We start from the raw sequence: 22,175 nt of genomic DNA on the forward strand, positions 1-22,175 counted from the left end.
TTTTAATTTTTAAATTATGATGCTAATTTAAAAAGCATAGAATTTGTTAAATTTTTTTGTAAGTTAACAAAAAAATAATTTTGTCTTTAAATATATAATATCAATTAAGAAATTAAAACAAAAATTCTATTTAAAGGTGCTTGTCATGAAATAAACAAATAAGATCTCATTTTAAAAATGACCTTTATTTCTAATAAACAATCTATATGAAATTTTAATTTAGAAAACTTATATATTTATATATTTTTGTGAATAAAATGATAAAGATTAAAATCTTATCAAAGAAATTATAAAAATTAAAAAGTTTAAATATTTATAGTATGTTATGATTTGAAGAGATTTTATTTTTAGAAAACAACTTAGTTTTTTTATTCCATGTTTGAAATAATGTATAAGATTTAAAATGTCAAATAAAAATGTTTTAAGTCATTTAAAATTAGTTTGCCAAAATAATAATTTTTAAAAAAAGTTTTTTTTATATCCTTAGATTAGTTGAGGTGTTAGAATTTAATAAAACAATTATGATTTTTTGTGGTATTAATAAAAACATTCATTTTTTTGTGGGATACTCGTGCGTTCACACGATTACTGGTATGGTACGCGATATTGTTTTCAAAATATAATAAAAATGAAATAAAAGAAATTACTTTACCAAAAAAGTTTTTTATTTCTAAAAGTTATAATAAATTAGTGCCTATAGTTTTTTGGATATATAAAAAAATTGAATTAACATTATATATATATATATATATATATATATATATATATATATATATATATATATGTATGTATGTATGTATATTATTTTTGTTTTGAATTATTTTAAAAGTATTTGAACCAATAGTAAATTTGTTCCTATTATTGTTCAATATTTTGATCAATAACTTTATGTTTCCGTTTTAATTGTTTTAATTTCATGTTTTAAAAAAATGATATTTTATAATTTGATCAAAATTTATTTTCTATAGTCGGTATACTATGCGCATTTGTTTCTAAAATGTAATAAAAATGAAATGAAAGAAAGACAAAATTATTTAACAAAAACAATTTATTATTTTTTAAATGAGAAAATAAAAACATACCTATAATTTTATCTGTATATAAAAATATTTGAATCAATAATATATATTTTTTTCGTATCTAAATATTATTTTTGTTTTTCCATTATTTATAAAAATATTTGAATCAATAGTAAATTTGTTTCCGTTTATAAAAATTAAATAACACCGTTTCAAAACATTTGATTGATTTGATTTTATCCTTTTTTAATGTTTATTATAATAGTCCATAATATTTCAAAAAATAGATATTTATTATTGATTGATTTGATTTTATCCTTTTTAATGATTTTTAATAGGAATTATTATATCAAACAATAATAAATGATAAGATCAAACAATAATTATATATAATTTTTAAAATATTTTTTAAGATCTTAATATGTTTATTAAAATATTAAAGTAATGTTTAAGATATATGGACTATCTTCAAATAATAATTATATATCCTTTTTAAAATATAAAATGAGAATTATAAACGGAAACAATAATAAATGATAAGATCAATTTTATCCTTTTTCCGTTTATAAATATTTTGTTATAAGATCAAATTACAAAACATACTTGGCTTAGTATAATGATAAGATCAAATTAAACAAATTATTAAAAGATTCATAACAACACAAAATTATAAATAAAATTAAAAAAGTAATTTAAATTAGAACTAAATAAAAATAGATTAAACAAATAAAATAAAATTATATATTATCCAAAGGCAGGTATGTTTCATTTATGTTAAAATTATTTTTTATTTCACCAAAAAAAATTATTTTTGAACTTTCAAATTCTTAAAACATATATAACACCAAGCCACAATTCCATATCTGAAAAACGCTATATGTTTTGAATACATTTCAAGAGAATTACCTCCACCCTATAAACACCTAGATAGTATTGTAACTACCCAAACCCAGACAATGAATGTGAACCAAACAATTCCTTCCTTTAATTCTTCATCGTACAAAAAAATGAGAGCTATCATGCATAGCAATTTCTAAAAATGTTGTTTCTATGTGTAGCATGCCTAGCAATTTAGGAAAATGATCAGCATCCAAGAAAAACATGTTTTGCTGTGAATCTGAGTTCCCATTATCTGCATGCTCATCGACTTGCTCTTCACCGGCTTTACTTTCAGCTTCTAAAAAATTCTTGATTTTTGGCCTTATTTCAGCATGGGCATGTTATTTTAGTATGAGCATGTTGTGATTTCTGGCCTTATTTCACTATGACTTGACAATATAGGCTCATTTGCATCAGAAGGCGTAGGATGCGGTGAAATCTAAAGAGAATATACATCAAATAAGTGCATCAGTCAAAGAAGGACTTCTCCGTTACCAAGAGCTTACAAATTACAATAAGATAGCTTAACATAAAATCATATAAACCATCAAAAGTTTATGTTAAAAAAATCAACATATTTTGGATTTCATGCTTCATGTTCTTTTAGGTGATTCTTTGATGAGATGATACTGTATATCTTTATTCCCTACAGAATGAGGAATTTATAAATGAGTTCTAAGTTACACCAGCCCTACCTCGAGAGTTACTATTGCAACATTTTCTGGTAAGCGGTATGACAAATCTATTTCTCGTCACATGAAAATCTCACCAATTACTTTCATTCTATAAGACAGAAATAAAATACTGTTAATTTAACTATAAAGAGAAATTCAGTTACTTTTAACAACCATTCTTTAACCAACCTTAATGAGCACTTGACAAATAACAGATCTTGATATATATACAAAGTCATAGGAAATGCAAAGTAATAAATAACATAACAAAAAATGATGAAAAAAAGTCTGATAAACACTGATATTATAGAAAACAAAATGAAAACAAATGTGTTAACATGAAGAATTGACCTAACTCTACTGTTAAGACAAAAACAGTGAGAAATAAGTGTTTTCTTTTCTATAATCGAAAATGGATGCAAGCAAATTCATAAAACTGCAAGTAACAATTTAATCCAAAGCTCATCCAAAGCTTCTATAAGAGCATTTTCAGCCTTTCTAAGGTGGTTCTAAGTTAAAAACAAACAGAAAAGCCATACTCACCGCCATCGACGACACAACTCAGAACCACCGTAGAATCCAAATCATACAGTGTAAATGCAGATTAACCACCGCGACGTGCAAATCAATGGCACCAAATCTACACGTACAATCTGCGAAACCAGAAGAAACTTTTAAAATCCATTGCAATTTGTTAAAACCAGAAAATAAAAACCAGAAAAATTATACTTCCAAGTAAATTTTATAAACCCCAATTGTGAAAAATGATAAATTTTTATAAACCCTAATTTTCAAACAACCTTTCCTCGGTAATTGATAGCATAACCTACCGACAAATTTGCCGTCGGACTTGTCACCAACTCAATAAGTTTTCAGACCACCTTTACTTGAAGAAGAAAAAGAAGGAATCGTTCTCCCCTTTCCTTAAATTGCACTACATAAACCAAATCTTCAACGTCAACGGGAAATTTAAAAGGGGAGAGAGAGAGAGGAAGGGTTAAGATGGAGGAAATGAGAAAATAATGGTTGATGATTAGGAATTGGAAGAAGATAAAATAGAATTGAAGGATTTGCATTGATAATAAGAAAGGAGCATTGGGAAGAGAATGTGAAATTGCTGCAGATAGTGAAAAGTCGCAAGCGTGAAAGAAAACAATTATAAGGTGAATTTGGTTATTTGTATTTAGTCATGCTATTAAGTAATGAGAGAAAAGAAAATAATAAAAAAATTATAATAAAATACAATTAAGGGAAGTTTCCATTTATAGGAGAGTTAAAAATAGAAGAAGAGATATGGGGTTGCCAAGTGGCAAATTTGCCCAAATTCTCATCTTGCTATCTACTTTTAATATAATAAAGTAGAATACATATGAAATCCTATCATTATCCCTCTAATCACCAATTTGAGGGTGATAATCGGGGACATAACGGTAATTGCATCTCCTTTATTATTTTAATTAATAAATTATATTCCTTAATCATTGGGTAACCTTTCAGTAACCCTTTTATATTTTTTCATCATTACTAACGTGTAAAACTTCTTTGGAATTGTGCAAAATTCCTTGGAGTACAGCAAAACAACCTCCATGCTTCTCCTCTTAGATGTCTGAGAAACCCTTCAATTTTCTCTCCTTAATCTACCATCATTACTACCGTTTGGAAAATATCAATTTGCAGCATGCTTTATCACAAACCTCATTGGAACTGTACAAAACTATTTCCATTCATCCTCCTCTTAGAATTCTACAAAACTCTTCAAATTATACTCTCATTAATCTATATATTATGGCATCTGATTTCGTCCCACTTCCAGATTTTTTTCAACCATTCCTTCATTACAGAATGTTGTTGTTCGTCTTCACTGTTTTCCCTCGAATTTTTTTCCATGTTTTCCTTTCTATCTGCAATTCATACCAATGGATCTTGGTCTTCTTAAATTCGCAGCATGGTTGCATAACAAAATTCCCCTTTAATCACCACCCATCATTTATGCATACGATTGAACCATTTAGGTTTTAGAGGATTTGTGTTTATTAACCTAATGTAAATTGTTTCTTAACTTTTAGGTATTTTTTCATATGCTTTAATTGGATGGTGATGGCTGATTCGTTGTCTTTTTTTTCCGATCTGTACAGAGGAAGCGTTGGTCTGGATGTTGTCAAAATCGTGGCTTCAATACCGTTCCAAAGATTGAAACTGGTGGTTGTTTTATTTCGGTTGGGTTCATAACATCATTATAAGTGGTGATGTAAGAGCAAAAACTAATTAGGTTTTTCTCCAGCTTATTAATTCATCAAAGTTTTATAAGAGATTTATGATTTGTTCTCTATTGTGTCACTTCCTAAATTTTAAATTTAATGTTGATTTATTTTAATCTTTGATAAAATATTGACTGCATTTGTTGCATCAAAAGCAAGATGTCAATCTCTTAGAATACATTAGTCTGGATATATGACTTTATTTTTCTACCTGCTAATGTTTTAGAATACATATGCATTCAATTTCATGAGGTAAAATTGATGGTCACCTCTGAACTTTTCTCTAAAAATTACAGGAGGAGCTGCTCCAATTTAGTTTCATGTATATGAAGGATAAAATTTTTTTGAGTGATTGTTGAATTAATTTCTTTAAATTATTAATGTTATTGACAAAACATATCAACTGCGTTGCCATGTGTATGTGATTCTCTGATAGCATTCTTTTCATGTTGACAAAGGTGTATTTCTATGAAACGGTGTCACTAAAATTGTTTAAAATATAGTAACAAAAAGTTTAATTTTTATTACATTATTTTAAAATTGAGTTAAGATTGACTTAAATTATTAAAGTTATTTAAAATATAATAACGAAAAGTTAAGTTTCTGTTTCATTATTTTATAACGAAAAATTGAGTTAAGATAACAATAAATTATAATTGATTCTGACGACAATAAAAAATTTATAGAGCAAGATTTGAAATTTGCAGCAATAACAATCTATACAGATTCAAAATTCTAATAGAAATTTAAATATAAAATATGTATAACAGATTTATAACCTAATAAAAATAAAAATATAAAATAATGGATGGGAGAGATTTATACTTCTACAATCAATATAAGAAAACGAATGTCATCTTATTACATTTTAATAAAGATCAAATCAATAGATTAATTAGATTTTGAGGTTAGGCTAGGCTAGGCTAGGCTTTAGAAGGCATGAGTCTGGCCTACGATAAACTTAGAAGGCCTAAGTCTGGCCTAAGGCCTATCATAGGCTCGGTTTTTTGGCCTGGTCTGGCCTTTTTAAAAGCCTGGCCTGAAAGCCTATATAAAAAGCCTGTATCTCATTAAAGTTTTCAATTAATTTATATAATTTAAGAAGTCTTGTAGGTCGACCTATATATACATATATAAGTGGACCTATTTAGCATTTGTTATATATATATATATATATATATATATATATATATATATATATATATATATATATATATATATATATATATATATATATATATATATATATATATATATATATATATATATAGGGTAGTCTATTTAGCTTTTTTTCTTCTAATATATGCATACATGGACCAACTTATTTAACATATCTTTAATATATATGAAAATATAGGCCGGCCTATAAGGCTTCATAGGCTTTTTTAGTAGCCTAAGCCTGGCCTATTTAATGAAATAGGCTTTTAAAAAAGCCTAAGCCTGACCTATTTATTAAATAGGCCTGGCCTAGGCCTATGTAGGCTGGGCCGTAGGCCCCTGTAGGCCGGCCTGGCCTATTCCCACCCCTAATGATAGTCATTAATAGTTTTAAATAATTAAATTAAAATAATTAAAATAATAAAATAATAACTATTGATAATTGGGAAGTTTGAAATATCACATTTAATGAGGCCAATTACAATTATACACTCATTGTTATTCTCGTGAAAAAATTATTAGTAAAAAAAATTATGTTGAACTATTCCACTTCCAATGCATTTTTGGCGGCTCTCCATCACGTTTCACGTGCATAAACCAATTTCAACACCATTTTGCAATCATTCTCTTGGAAACATTCACAACCCTTCAAATTATTATTATCTTTATTTTATTTGTTATGGCTATATTGTGATAGGAAGACTAAATATATTTAAGTTAATATGTTTTCAACACAACTCTCTTAATTACAAAACAACAAAAATTTGAGACCATGGTATAATCAAATCGATAATAATAATAATAACTATTAAATTATAAAACAATATTTATAATTTGATAAAAAAAACAATATTTGTAATTTGACATAAAAACTTAATACTATATATATGCAAATTAAAATCTAAACTTTTAATAATTGTAATTATAATATTTATTTAAGGAAAGAAAATATATTTATTTTTAACTATGACATTTACTATTATAATAACCTATGATACTCACAAAAAATGAAAGCATTTATAATAAATCTATTAATTGATTGCTCTAATAAATCAATTCATGCCCTATATGATTTCTCACAAATATTATACATCAAGACTCAATTAATTACCATCATTATTAACTTTTATTCTAATCACGCACGACTCACACCAAATGCAATTCTTAATATTAAACCCTTCATAATATATGGAACAATTCATCTGAAATCATATCAATTTTATAAGAAAAGTTTTATTGTCTAATATAATCATTTAACTATTTTATTTATTTTTTGTCATAATCAATGTTGTCTTTTAATATTTTTTATTTAAAGTTATACTGATTAAACTGAATGTGTTAAACAAAAGAATAGATTGATTTTATATACATTCATCCACATGTTGAAAAATTAAATGACCCAATAGAGGTAGATATTAGCTGTAGGTGATAATAATTGAATTTAGGTGATAAAAATTCATTTTATAGGTACAAAGTTTTTCAATATCTAAAAGCAATACAAATAAAATAAATAATATCTTGACATAATTCAAACTCAAATGGAGGAATCAGAAAAGTATGAAATAATTAAAAATAAACGTACAAAAAAGATTTTATATAGAATTAAAAATTAAATGCATACAAACATATTCTCATATTTTCAATGCCTTCATTACCTAAACATGCACTATTATAAGGTTGACATTAATTTTAATTTATATTCATTATTTTAATATCCATGAAAAAATAGTTGATATTAATTTTAATTTTAATTTATTTCTTTAATATTCATAAAAATATCAAATATTTCGTACAAACAGAAAGTTGGTATTGACCCTTTTTTTCTATAAAAATTAATTCAATCAATTATATGTAATTTTTTAAATAATTTTTTAAAACAAAAATATCATATATTTGATAAAAATAATATATGATATTATGACATGATACAACGAAAAATAAAATTGACTTGAAAAAATATTAGCATTTTTATATTAAAATATTAGTATTTTTTTATTAAAATGTTAGCATTTATACTAAAATATGATACAAATATTTGTTAATACAAAAAAAAAAACGAGTGACAAAAAAATTTCTTATGAAACACACAAATTTATTCTTCTTTTTTATATTTAAAACAATAATTTAATATATCAATTATAAATCTTATTCAATATATTATAACACTGTCATTTAATTTTACGGGATACATTTAAAATATTAATTAATTAATTCAATTTTATTTTAGTTTTTCAAATTTGTTTTTGACTTAGAACAAAATGTATAGGAATAAAATGTAAAACATATTTAGTTTTAAAATTTATTTCACATGAGTGTTATTGAATACCAATTAATATTTTTTTATTAAAATGTTAGCATTTATACGAAAATATGATACAAATATTTGTTAATACAAAAAAAAAAACGAGTGACAAAAAAATTTCTTATGAAACACACAAATTTATTCTTCTTTTTTATATTTAAAACAATAATTTAATATATCAATTATAAATCTTATTCAATATATTATAACACTGTCATTTAATTTTACGGGATACATTTAAAATATTAATTAATTAATTCAATTTTATTTTAGTTTTTCAAATTTGTTTTTGACTTAGAACAAAATGTATAGGAATAAAATGTAAAACATATTTAGTTTTAAAATTTATTTCACATGAGTGTTATTGAATACCAATTAATATAATCATTATTTCTAACCAATAAATATATTTGATCACTTATTTGTCTACATTATTAATCTTCTTTTATATGTATTCTACTAAAGATATACACGCCGTAAAGAAACATATGAGATGTCTAATAATAATTATGAAATTATTTCTTATAGCAATCAAACTAATTAATTGTATTTTCATAATAAAAACAATTAATAGCTATATTAAACTAATAAGGAATCAATTATCACCATAATTATATTCTTATACTAATTAATAATAATTAAACTATTTTTCACACCTTAATTGTAATTTTTATCTTAACTATTTTCATAATTACTTTCATTTATTTTATTTTTACTTTTAGTCCTATATTATATTTTTTCTTCAGTTTTCATTGTCTTTATATCTTCCATAACATAGAAAATAGAGGAATAAAATTAAACAATATGAATAATTTTTCAAATGATAATTTTAATCATTAAAGTTTCTAATCGAATATAATTATTATTACAGTTTTGAAAATATTGTTAACAGATTTCATTTTTTTCTTATTTTCACAGGTCTTATTGTGAAAAAGATTAATCAAAATGATAATATGATACTATGATACTATCTAAAGATTAATAAATAAAATAAATCTATTAAATATATTAACCATTTTTTAAATGAATATATTTAATGCAATCTATTTTTAATACAATAAAGTAAGTATACTATCAATTTTACTTAATTATCATAATTAAAACAATTTAATAATCTTTTTTAGTACCTAAATGTGATTTTGCGTTAAAAATTTATTAATTAAAAATTAATTATATAATAATAATTATTAATATATTAAAGATTCTCACACAAAATTCATAAATGAATGGAGAGTTTATATATTGGGTTTTAATATATTAAAGATTCTCACACAAAATTCATAAATGAATGGAGAGTTTATATATTTCGATTCTATGAATCACTTCCATTTCACACAAAATCGAGATTGATTTATCTAAGGTTAGAAACTCCAAATATTTTATTCTTTCTATTAACAAATAAAAAAAATTAATTTAATTTTTAAATAAAATTATACTAAAATAGTAGAGATAAGTGAATTATATTAAAGTCAATTATTGATAAAATATTATTTTTCAACAGCAAATCAAATCTGTTAGGGTATTAGATTTTTTGTAATAAAAAATATTAAAAATTTAATTTTTATTATTTATTATAAATCAATTAAAAATAACTTTTTGGAAACATGATTGTAGGTTAAATCATTTTTATGATAATGAGAGTTAATTTAAAAGTGGATAAATTGAAAACGTGAATATTAGATTTCTTTAATGGAAAATCAAATTAAAAAAGGTAAATACAAAATAATTATTTTTTCTTTTACTTTTAAGAAAAATAAAAATAATTTACGTTGACAACTAATAATTAATTGGATTATGCGAAATTACAAAATTATTTTAAAAAGATAGATTGATAATTTCACAATTGTTTAAAACTATCTTTCGGTATCAATAAATATTTATTAAATTCTTTTTAATTGTTATTTCATAAAAAAATACTTATATTTATATATAATTTATAAATTTTGCTATAGTTTTCATTATTAATTATCAATAATCCCCATGTTTAATTTAAGGGATACATTTAAAATATTAATTAGTTAATTCAATAATATAAAAGAGAATAATTATTTTAGAATAAGTTGCAAATATTTTTATAAACAGAAAAAAGTTTATTGTTGATACAATTATTTTTATAAACGGTAATATGTTATAGATATTTTTTATAGACGAGAAAAGTCAATTATTGATAAATTATTTTTATAAACAGAAATAAGTTACGAATATTTTTATAAACGGGAAAAATTCAACTGTTGATACACTTATTTTTATAAATGAGAATAAGTTACAAATATTTTTATAAACGGAGAAATTCTACCTTAATACAATTATTTTTAAAAACGAGACTAAGTTACAAATATTTTTATATACATGAAAAAGTCAACGATTGATACGATTATTTTTATAAATGAGAGTAAGTTACAAATACTTTTATAAACGGGAAAAAGTCAATTGTTGATACATTTTTTTTATATAAATGAAAATAAATTTCAAGTATTTTTATAAACGAAAAAAAGTCAATTGTTGAAACAATTTTTTTATATAAATGGAAATAAATTTCAAATATTTTTATAAATGGATACATGGGTCATAAAACGTTATCCTGCCCTACAAAACCACATAGGTGAGACGTGGAGGACACGCGAGCATTTTATGAATGAAAAATGTCAATTATTGATATAATTATTCTCATACATTCTTCAACGTAAATTCTATGTATATCATGACAACTACAACCTGAAAAATTAAATTAATATTTATATGACAATTATCATTTAAGACATTTATTTTTCTCTTAATTCATATATATCGATTTTGCGCGACCCGTGCGCATGCATGGGTCCTTTACTAGTTTTATTATGAATGATAATAATAATAAACAAATAACAATAATATTTAATAAATCTAATAATATAAATTCTAATAATAATCTTAATAATAATATCACCTAATATTAATATTAATATTAATAATAAAATTAATAATATTAAATACTAATAGTTAGAAGTAATAAAAATTATTAATAATAATCCAAAAAAAATGTAAATGTTAGTAAAAGAAAAATAATATTAACAAATGATGAAACCCTTGAAACACCTGTTAATCGCACCCCATTTTGTTCTCAGGATATTTTATAAGAGGGCGGGTTCGACAATAGGAATGTCAAACCCCATGACTCTTAATTTTGACCCTTGATGAATTAAAAGATATAGATCTGATCGGGCAAATTTTGGGGTATGACATCGTGAACAAGTGTAGAGAACAAGGGAGAAGTTCCAGCCTTTTAAACATAGTGTGTGAAGAGAATTATAGCAACCCAAATCCAACTCCGATCCTTCCAAAATGGGATTGTTGATTAAATTATGTGCTTGGGAGAATTCAGCGTACCGAATTCCACTAAGGACAAACTTTTTCAAGCTGGATGACAGTTTATTTATCAAAATCCGATCACATCCCTTTACCTCTAACTCTATGATATTATCAGCCTTAGGAATTGACACTTCCAACTCTCCGCAGCTAAAAATCTTCAGCTTTTCTAAAGAAGGAAGATATTGAGGCAGAGCTCTTTTCAACTTGGGACAATTTCTTATACAAAGACTTTTAAGCACAGGAAACCCTCCAATACATAACCATTCTTCCCAGTTGTTCATCCTCTCAAACTCCAAAACTTCTAAGGACTTGAACGGAACATTTATTGAGTTACTGCCATAAAACTCTTCGCCAATGATCTTTATTCCGTTACAGCTTGAAATAGAAAGCTCCTTGAGAGATGGGAGTTGTCCAAGTGGTGGAAAATGGGAACATGATCTACAATTCTGCAGTTTAAGAGATATTAAGTTGGGTAAATGACAACCGTTTAGCCAAGAAGGAAACATATTGCCACGTTAGTTCTTAATGGTGAGCCTCTTCAAGTTGCTACTCGGTTGAAGGGCATCCAAGATAGACACTTGTCTTACAACATATGAACCCCTCATTTCTTCTCTTCCGCCATTAAATGTCATGAGTATTTCTTCTAAATACTTTTTATTTTTCAAAATTGTTGCCGCATCATCTACAAGATCAATGACATTACCCAGCCCTGTAATTTGAAGTGTTCCATGAAGATGGTTAAGTTTCTCCAACTCTTTAAGATCAGATCCGTTTTGCTCTTCCACCTTAAAATAACGCAAGGCCTGGAGATTGCTTAAATTTCCTATATGCTTTGGCATCTTCTTTAAAGAATAAGGGAGTTTAAGATGACGTAAATTGATGAGTTTGGAAAAATTTGAAGGGAGCTCAGTCAATTTATCAAAGTTTCCTAACAAGAGTGTTTGCATATTACACAACATACAAATGGCGTCAGGTAAGCTTGTAATCTGAGTGTAAGAAAGGTCTAGATAACGCAGAAGCTTTAAATTGCTTATCTCGTCAACTAGCTCTGAGAGGCCACAACCATTGATTGATAACATTCGCAAATATTTTAGTTGTGAAAACATATCACGTTGCACGTCGTTGCTTATCAATATAGATCCATCGCCTTTTAGTAACAGACTACGTAGTCCCTTAAGCTGACAAATTGGCTCTAGTGATTTATCAACATAAGTTAATTGAAGAGAGCACCGAATGTGACGTGTCCTTTCAGGAATACCTTCCACCATACAACCATTTATTTGCACAAAAAAATCTTCTGATACTGAATTTGCTAAATCATTGATAAGATCGTGCATGACAAAGTGGTTCTTATATCTACCAACTATTAGATGGTATGGTTGTTGGAAAAAAGAAATTGACTCAAGATCACTGAAAATTTCATTACCCAATTCTTCTTCACTTTTTCCTGCTCCGCAACACTTCAACAAACCTTCAGCCATCCAAAGCTTGATTGACTCATCTTTGCCAAAACGACTACCTTTGGGAAATATAGAACAAAAAGAAAAACAACGCTTCTGATTGGAAGGGAGATTATGGTAACTCAATCTCAGCACCGGATTAATGTTGTTGTCAACATCTGATAAACACCACATATCAGTCTCCAATATCTTTATCCATTCATGTTGAGAGAATTTTTTTCGCAAGAGTTGGCCCATTGTTTTTACTGCTAGAGGTAAACCTCCACACTTGTTTACTATTTTCTTGCCAATTGATTCCAGACTTGGATATTCACTCGTGTTCTTTCCATGAAACGCATGTGTCACAAATAAACTCCAACAATCTCTTTTGTCTAATTGTTGTAAATCAAATATTTTGGTGGAATTCAGGACATATGCTACCTCCTTGTCACGTGTCGTCACAATAATCTTACTTCCAAAAGATCCATGGTTAAAGGGAAGTAGTAACTGCTCCCAATAATCTGCGTTCCCATTGCAGATATCATCTAAAACAAGCAGGTATTTCTTACCCGTTAGTATGTGTTGTAGTTTATCTTGGAGTAAATTGAAAATTGATTCATCATCTGCTGAAGATTTAAAAGACTTGAGAATTGCTTTGGTGAGTCCAACAACATCAAAAGGTTCGGAAACATAAACCCATGCTTTAAGTTCAAAATGATCCTCAATCCTACGTTCATTGTACACGAGCTTAGCAAAGGTGGGTTACCCATCCCACCTAGACCAACTATGCTAGATACAGGTGTTTGGTTGTCACTGCCATTGTTTGACACTAAAATTTTGACCATTTCATCTTTCTCATCGTCCCTACCATATATGCGGGATGCGTCCACCAAGTATGAAGTTGGCGGTCTTTCTAAAGGTTTCGAGATGACTCCATCTTCATTACGAGCCCAAGTTCTATTTTTCAATCCAAACACATATTTTTGCTCAGCATATTTTTGGATTCTTTAGCAATTCTTTGATCGAAGATTCAAATGAATTATTAAAAGCAGAAAAATAGCCAAGAAATTTGCTGCTAGTAGAAGGTTGAGATTCTACTTTCATCTTCTTGAGCGATGCATCAGAAGATATCTGTTCCAGAAGTTGGTCAGCCTCATACATAGCATGTTTCTCATCGCCAAGCCATTTCTTGACGTTTGGGATTTGGTATTGTTTTAGCAACACTTGGTTGATAGAATCGAGTGTAGACTCAAGTTCCTCCACCAACTTGTCAAGTTTTCCTCTATGGATATAGTCTGTGAAATTACTTGAAGCCAACCGATCAAAAATCATTTGAAATAAATAAAGGCTCCAGTAATATGTTCTGCTATGATTTTTCTGTAACACAAAATAAAGAAATTTGAGAGATGAGTGTGATGAACAATAATGTTTTGTCATAAATAACCTATCGTACAATTTTAGTCCTTATAAAATTTTTTTTTAAATAATGATCCGTCATATTGCACAACACGCCGCAATATTGCTAATGCAGTAGCCTTCATAGCCGCATTGGACCACAATTGCTATCTTTGAAAGAAAAACTCAAGAATGTGAGAGTATGATACATACTATGCCTTTAAATTTCCATGATAAATCTCTAACTTCCCTCTGTGCTTGATATAGAGTTGTCTCAATGGTTTTAATTATTATGTCATCATTTTAAATTATTTCAAGAGTGAAGACCCATTTTGGTCCCTCACAAAAATCACACAACCCAAATTAGTCCCTCGAAAAAAAAAAGACTCAATTTAATCCCTTACAAAATTTAACCGGACCATATTAGTCCTTCTGTTAATATTTTTATCAAATCGGTTTTTTTATATTTTTAAACCGTGACTGGACTGTCACATTGGCTTTTATTTTTTATTTTCATTTTTTAAATATTAAATTAATTTTTAATTATAATTTAATTTTTAAACAATTCTGATTTAATAATATCAAAAATACAAAATTGTTTTTTATAAGGAATCGAACTCAATACTATTAAACAATATCTTAAGTCTTTACCACTAGGCCAATAGGCATTCATAAAAAATAATTTTCAAGATTTTTAATAATATTAAATAATTATGAATTTAAAACAAAAATTATAAAATTTATATCAATGGAGTTTCGAACCTCTTTGATTTACTAATTTCAAATAATACACCAATTTAAAAATAAAATTTATTAAATGTAAAACATCAATATATTTAATCAATTAGAAATAAATTAAATTATATGTAATTGAAATTAAATAACACACAAATAAATATTTATTTATTTCAAATTAATTCAAATTAAATAATAATTAATTAGTTTAATAGTAATTCAACTAATTATTAAAATATTTAATAAATTTAAGTTAAATAATAAATTAATTTTTAAAATTATTTAGTTAATACAAACTAAATAGTAATCAATTAATTTAATAGTAATTCAATTAAATATAAATTAATTTATTTTTATTTGATTAATTTTATTTAGGATTTATATTTTATTAGTTTTATTTTTAAATTTTTGTATTATTTAAAATTAGTAAATATTTATTTTTTTGTTATTTGAAATAAGTAAATATTTGTTCTAAATTATTAACTTAAGTATTCATTATTAATAATATTAACAATATAAATTGACTTGTATAGTTGTAAAGTGACTATTATTTAACTTGAACGGATTTGAATTTGAGTATAAATGAAAAATGAAATTATAATTAAAAATTAATTTAGTATTTTAAAAAATAAAAAATAAAAAATAAAAGTCAACATGGCAGTCCAGTCACGGTTTAAAAGTATGAAAAAAACCGATTTGGTAAAAATATTAACATAAGGACTAATATGGTCCGGTTAAATTTTGTAAGGGATTAAATCGAGTCCTTTTTTTTGTGAGGGACTAATTTGGGTTGTGTGATTTTTGTGAGGGACCAAAATGGGTCTTCACTCTTATTTCAAATTAAAGTATATTTCATTATTCAAATGAGCACTTTAATAAGCCACAGCATATTCTAAAACTCGTAAGATTTAAATGCAATAAATATATAATTGCAGCCAAGATATATTTTCTTTACACACTGTTTTTCAGGAGACGTATGACGGAAACTTTTATCATTGCCAAAAAAGGTAGTGTATGTGATTATCAAGAGAAAGAGAAGAAACTTTTATCATTGCCAAAAAAAATTTAATAATTTTTGTGAAAGATAGATGATTAACAACCTTTAACAGACCTTTCCATTATTTTTTGGCTTCAAATCTTAGACATATTTGCTGCAAAATAAGAACAAAAAATTATATTCACATGATCGAACTATAGATTTAACTAACCCATGTAGCTTCTCAACAACTTGTTGATGAAACAGTTTAGATCAATCATATCTAATTTCTTGAAATCTGGAAAAATAAAAAATACCAGCAACAACATAATCGCCAGTATTTCGTAGATCTATGCAAAAATCCACAAAAATAGTTTAAACAAACAAAATATTTACAAAAAAAATATCAAAATACAATAGAACTAGATAAACAATCGGTTAGAGAGAAAATTTAAAGCTTCGACTACAATAAAATATTTAGGTGAAAAGAGATAAAGTATAAATAAGTATAAAGAAAATATTTGGAAGAAAGAAATCAAAAAACAATTTGAAACCCATTTTTAGTTGTTTATCTTAAATAGAACTAGTAACGGACCCGTGCGTTCGCACGGGTCACGTAAAGTCGATATAAATAATAAATATATATATATATATATATATATATATATATATATATATATATATATATATATATATATATATAACGATGGTTAATAAATATATATAAAAGATACGCAAATTAAAAAGAAAAAACATTTGAAATTATAATTGTCATATAAATATTAATTTAATTTAGTTAGAAATATATATAATTAAGTAATCATATACCTTTGTGTTCGCACACATCATACAATATCATTACAAATCTATCCTGAGTAGTCATCTACCCGTTCGTTTGCACGGATTGCACAATGTTATAAATAATAAAATAAATATAATATATGAGATTATATTTATTTGATTCGGTAACATGTACCAAATTTGTTGTCCAATTTTGTTCATTGTCACTCATACCCCTATCTTATTATAAGCATTTGAAATCTTTTTCACTTATTTTAAATAAATTTTTTGATATATTTAATAGATTTATTTTTTCAAAAATATCAGTTATGGCTTAATATCAACATATAAAAAATAAAGAAAATAAATAATATAGTAATGGTTAAAAATATAAATAAAATATATACAAATTAAGTAGCTTTGTCCCGTCGAAAAATGTATATTTTAGTAGAAAAATAAAGAAAATAATTAAGAAATTATTTACCTGTGCGTTCGCACAGTTCGTATAATATCGTTATAAGTAGTAAATTAATATAATATAGTGATGGTTAAAAATGTATATAAAATACAAAAAGAATAACAAATTTTTGTTCTTATAACAAATTATGTATTCACCAGTCATAATTGTCTCAAGTTAAATGTAATTTTATAAGTAGTTTCGGCCCGTCAAATTTTTGTTTTTATAAGAAATTATGTATTCAACTATCATAACTGTCTCATGTTAAGGGTGTGTTTGGTTCGGAGTAGATGGAGGGGAGGGGAGAGAATATTTTTAACTAAATGTGTTTGGTTCAAATTTTATGAGGGGGTGAGAGGGAAGGGGAGGGGAGCAAAATCCCTCCAAAACACACTTTTTGCGTTCCTCCAAATCGGAGAGATTTGGAGGGGAGGGGGAGGGAATCTCAACTTTAATATTTTAAAAACTATTATAATTACTATAATATCCTCAGTTTTATTTTAATATTTTAAAATTATTCATTTTCTTTTGTATTATTGCTCTCTTCTGTGTGATTTGTATCGATTGCTTCTATCAATTTATTATAATTATTCTCCACCTTCAAATTATTTAGAAATTTTTGTCCTTAATATAAATCATAATCATTTCACTTTTTTGATTTTTTATAACTCTTTTATGTTTATTTATGTTTTTTTTTCTAATTTTGTTATGTGTCCTATCATATTTTCTTTTATATCAAATTTTAAAATTTTCATTTTAATTAATTAATTAATTTTATTAAAATATTTAAACCATTTATATTTAATAATAAATTATTTTATGTATTTTATGTGTTAAATAATTCATTACGATTTCAAAGTTGTTATCAACATATTGTTTAATTTATTTTTGAATATTTTATTCGAATTAAGTGAACTCAATTTTTTAACATTATGTAGTAAATTATAACTTTTTAGTCACTCAATATTAGAAATTTTACTAACAAAAAAATATATATAGATTTTTCACATTTGAATATCATATTGTATCACTTATATAAGATAATAGGGATAAAAGTGTAAATTATTAATAAAACCTCTCCCCTCCCCTCTTGAACCAAACATATTTTTACTTAAAATCCCTCTCTTCCCCTCCTCTCCCCTCGTTTGAACCAAACACTCATCTGATTAAAAAAATCCCCTCACATCCCCTTCTCCCCCTCCATTAAAATCTCTCCCCTCCCCTCCCCCTCATTTGAACCAAACACACCCTAAATGTAAAGTGACAATAATAACGATATGCCATCAATATTGATGACATATCGTTATTATTGTCACTTGACTCAATTACATATTAGTTAAAAAATTAAATCTAAATAATATAAACAATATTTTTCCTTTTATAAAAATAAGGATCCAGGTAAATAAATAAATAAAAGTCAAATGATCCATTATTAAAGAAGATTTATAACTTTGTATTAAAAATTTAAATAGATATTATTGTTAATTATTATCCATGTATCACATAGATTAATAGTTATAGATAAATTTAAAGAATAAATTAATCTAAAAATATATATTAGTCTAAAATAATATATTATTTAAAATTAAATCAAATTAATTTTTGAAGATATAAAAACGTGTTATCAATACCTCTTAGGATGCAAAGAATGTGTTATCAATTCCTTATTAATACCATGATAATAAAAGGTATAAATCAAGTTAATATATAGAATATTAGATTTGGAATATTAATTTATTGGAATAGGCCATTTATTGGAATATGCAAGTTTGACCGTTTTGAAAAGTTTAAAAACAGATGCGTGTAAACTAAATTCCAATCATAAATGTGACAGTATGAAATAGGGGTGCTCGCGGTGCGGTTTGGGCGGTTTTGACGGAAAAAATCATCCGAACCGCAAGAGAAAAAATAGTGCGGTGTGGTTTGGTTCGGTTGGCTTTTAAAAAAAATCCGAACCAAACCAAACCAAATTAATGCGGTTTGGTTTGGTTCGGTTGGTTCGGTTTTTTACAAATATTTTATTGAGCCATACATACACATATAGATGATAACATAATTTTGTATTTATACATTCATACACTATCAAATAACAACAAAACTCGTCATATTTTGACAACAATTTTCCATTTAATATGTAAAAATTAAATTAGACAAAAGTGGAATATTAAACATAAAATAACAGCATAAAACAATATAAAAATTATTATAACGAAACAAAAAAATATAAGAGACGAAAGATTAGTGAAAGTGAAAAAGAAAAAAAGTGTTGAGAGATTAGAGAAGAAGATATGCGATAAAAACGAAACTGAAATACGGAACATTTACATAAAAATGAGAAGGTGAAAAAGAAAGAATATAAGAGAGTAGAAATTATAGAAGAAGGGGGAAGATGTATGTGGCAAAGAAGGTGCGATAATGTTATTAGAGATTTTAGAAGATCGGGACTGAAATTATATGTGTAAGGATGAGAAAATTGTTCGTAATCATAATGCTAATGTATAATACGTTTAAGTTTGGGTTGGATGTGAGTTAGTAAAATTTAGGTTGTAACATAGTGCGGTTTGATTCGGTTTGGTTCGGTTTACAAAATACAAACCGCAAACCGAACTGAACCGTGCGGTTTTGTAAAAACTGACCCAAACTAATCCGAACCAAATGCGGTTTTTTGCGGTTTCGGTTTGGTTTGGTTTGGTTTGCGGTTTTCTATTGGGTTGGTTTGGTTTTGATCACCCCTAGTATGAAATATTTGGTAATTGCTATTAGAATTAAATATATGGTGGAAAAACAGGTTTGAAAAATAGAATGTGATAAGTAAATTGTAAAAATATCATAGGAATATAAAATTCATATACTATGAATTTACATATGCAAAAATATAGAATGAATTTCTCTATTTTCCTTTATAACTTAATATATTATTTAAAATTAAATCAAATTAATTTTTGAAGATATAAAAACGTGTTATCAATACCTCCTATAATGCAAAGAACGTGTTATCAATTCCTTGTTAATACCTGATAATAAAAGGTATAAATCAAATTAATATATAGAATATTAGATTTGAAATATTAATTTATTGGAATATGTCATTTATCGGAATAGGCCATTTATTGGAATATGCAACCGTTTTGAAAAGTTAAAAAACAGCATGCGTGTAAACTAAATCTCAATCATAAATGTGACAGTATGAAATATTCATGCGTGTAAATTAAATCTTAATCATAAATGTGACAGTATAAAATATTCCTTCTAATTATTATATTATAGTACTATAGATAAAAATATATAGCTATCAAAATTTCAAAAACACAATTTATTATCATTATTAAAAAAATATATATAGAATATTAGGATTTGAAATATTAATTTATTAGAATATGTCATTTATTAGAATAGGCAAGTTTGACCATTTTGAAAAAGTTAAGAAACAGGATGCGTGTAAAGCAAATCCCAACCAATCATAAATGTAACAGGTATGAAATACTCCTTCTAATTATTATATTATATTATTATATTATATTTCATAAGGATAGTAAACTAACATCCAAATATCCTTCTAATTATTATATTATATTATATTATATTATTATTATTATATTATTATATTATTATATTATACTTCATAAAGATAATATACTAACATCTAAATATATACTAACATTCAAATATATTATGGAATGAGAGATTTATAAAATAATCTATTATTTAAAAATGTAAATCATATTAATTTTTGAAAGATACATTATAAAATAATATATTTTTCATTACTTATAATTAAAAAAAATATTTATTAAATAATTATTTCTCTTAGTTTTTTTTTACAAATAAGAGCGTTATTTTATAATAAAGAGTAAGATTTTTTTTAAAAATCATATATTTTTCTAAAAAAATGGTTGGTAATTTTAATTATTTTGTTTGATCTTTCAAAAATAAATTGGTATATTATTGTGTATAATTTTAACATATATAAATTATTAAATTATTAAATACTAATGTACAGATTTATCACAGTAATCATTAAATAGATTTATTACAGTAATCAATAAATAGATTTATTAGAATAAAAAATAATGAATTTATTATAAATTATCTGATTTTTTTATGCAATAACAAATGGTATCTTTAAAAATAAATAAACTATCTCTGTCAAAATACATATATTATAATTATTAAAAGTTAAAATATTTTATACTGTAGGCTTGTTTATTTTACATATAATTTATTGGTTCACATGGTATATTTTTATTTGTAATTGAATTCCTATTTATAATAGTATACATGTATTTGAGTATTAATCATTAACCATTAAGTTTTTATACAACAATTTTAATAATTAAAAATAAATAAATAAATAAATAAATAAGGGAAGAGAGAGAAAACGTGGGATATTTTGTAACCTCAGATTGTTCTCTCTCATACCACTTCATCGTCTCCTTCACTCTCACCACCTATTCCCACCATTGTTGATTTCTCTCACCATAAAAACTCAATCGATTTGAAAATTGTGAATACTGTCCCACTCGTTTCTTTGTCCTCACCATGAATCCACAAACCAAATTCTCAAACATTAGACTATCATCATTTAATTTCAAAATTTCCTCAAAAACCCTATAGTTCTAAAGCTAAATTAAATGACAATGGTATGCAATTTTACACAATAGTTATGGGGTTATTAGCCAGTGGAAGATATCACATATATTAGTAATGAGAAAATAATATAATGAAACGACATGAAAATTTATGACCCAGAGCTAG

General features: G+C 25.3%; 2 protein-coding genes and 1 long non-coding RNA gene across 4 annotated transcripts; all 3 read right to left on the reverse strand.

The window, feature by feature from the left end:
* Window positions 1-1,867: 1,867 nt before the first annotated feature.
* Window positions 1,868-3,719, reverse strand: LOC131593366 (uncharacterized). Of its 2 annotated transcripts, XR_009280929.1 has the most exons (4): window positions 3,403-3,719; window positions 3,116-3,225; window positions 2,594-2,681; window positions 1,868-2,337 (listed from the first exon to the last, which is right to left on the reverse strand). It is a non-coding gene; the product is annotated as an uncharacterized LOC131593366 (long non-coding RNA). The 2 variants fall into 2 exon arrangements; XR_009280928.1 differs by lacking the exon at window positions 2,594-2,681.
* A 7,200-nt stretch (window positions 3,720-10,919) lies between these two features.
* LOC131659771 (putative disease resistance RPP13-like protein 1) lies at window positions 10,920-13,966 on the reverse strand. The gene is made up of 2 exons (XM_058928915.1): window positions 11,520-13,966; window positions 10,920-11,005 (listed from the first exon to the last, which is right to left on the reverse strand). Exons 1-2 carry the CDS (start codon window positions 12,142-12,144, stop codon window positions 10,920-10,922), a joined length of 711 nt encoding a protein of 236 aa, XP_058784898.1. The 5' UTR covers window positions 12,145-13,966.
* On the reverse strand, window positions 12,154-13,897 carry LOC131659772 (putative disease resistance RPP13-like protein 1). The gene is made up of 2 exons (XM_058928916.1): window positions 13,875-13,897; window positions 12,154-13,804 (listed from the first exon to the last, which is right to left on the reverse strand). Exons 1-2 carry the CDS (start codon window positions 13,895-13,897, stop codon window positions 12,154-12,156), a joined length of 1,674 nt encoding a protein of 557 aa, XP_058784899.1.
* Window positions 13,967-22,175: the final 8,209 nt, after the last annotated feature.

The sequence above is a fragment of the Vicia villosa genome, linkage group LG3 (genome assembly GCF_029867415.1).
Source record: "Vicia villosa cultivar HV-30 ecotype Madison, WI linkage group LG3, Vvil1.0, whole genome shotgun sequence".
Classification (NCBI taxonomy): Eukaryota; Viridiplantae; Streptophyta; class Magnoliopsida; order Fabales; family Fabaceae; genus Vicia; species Vicia villosa.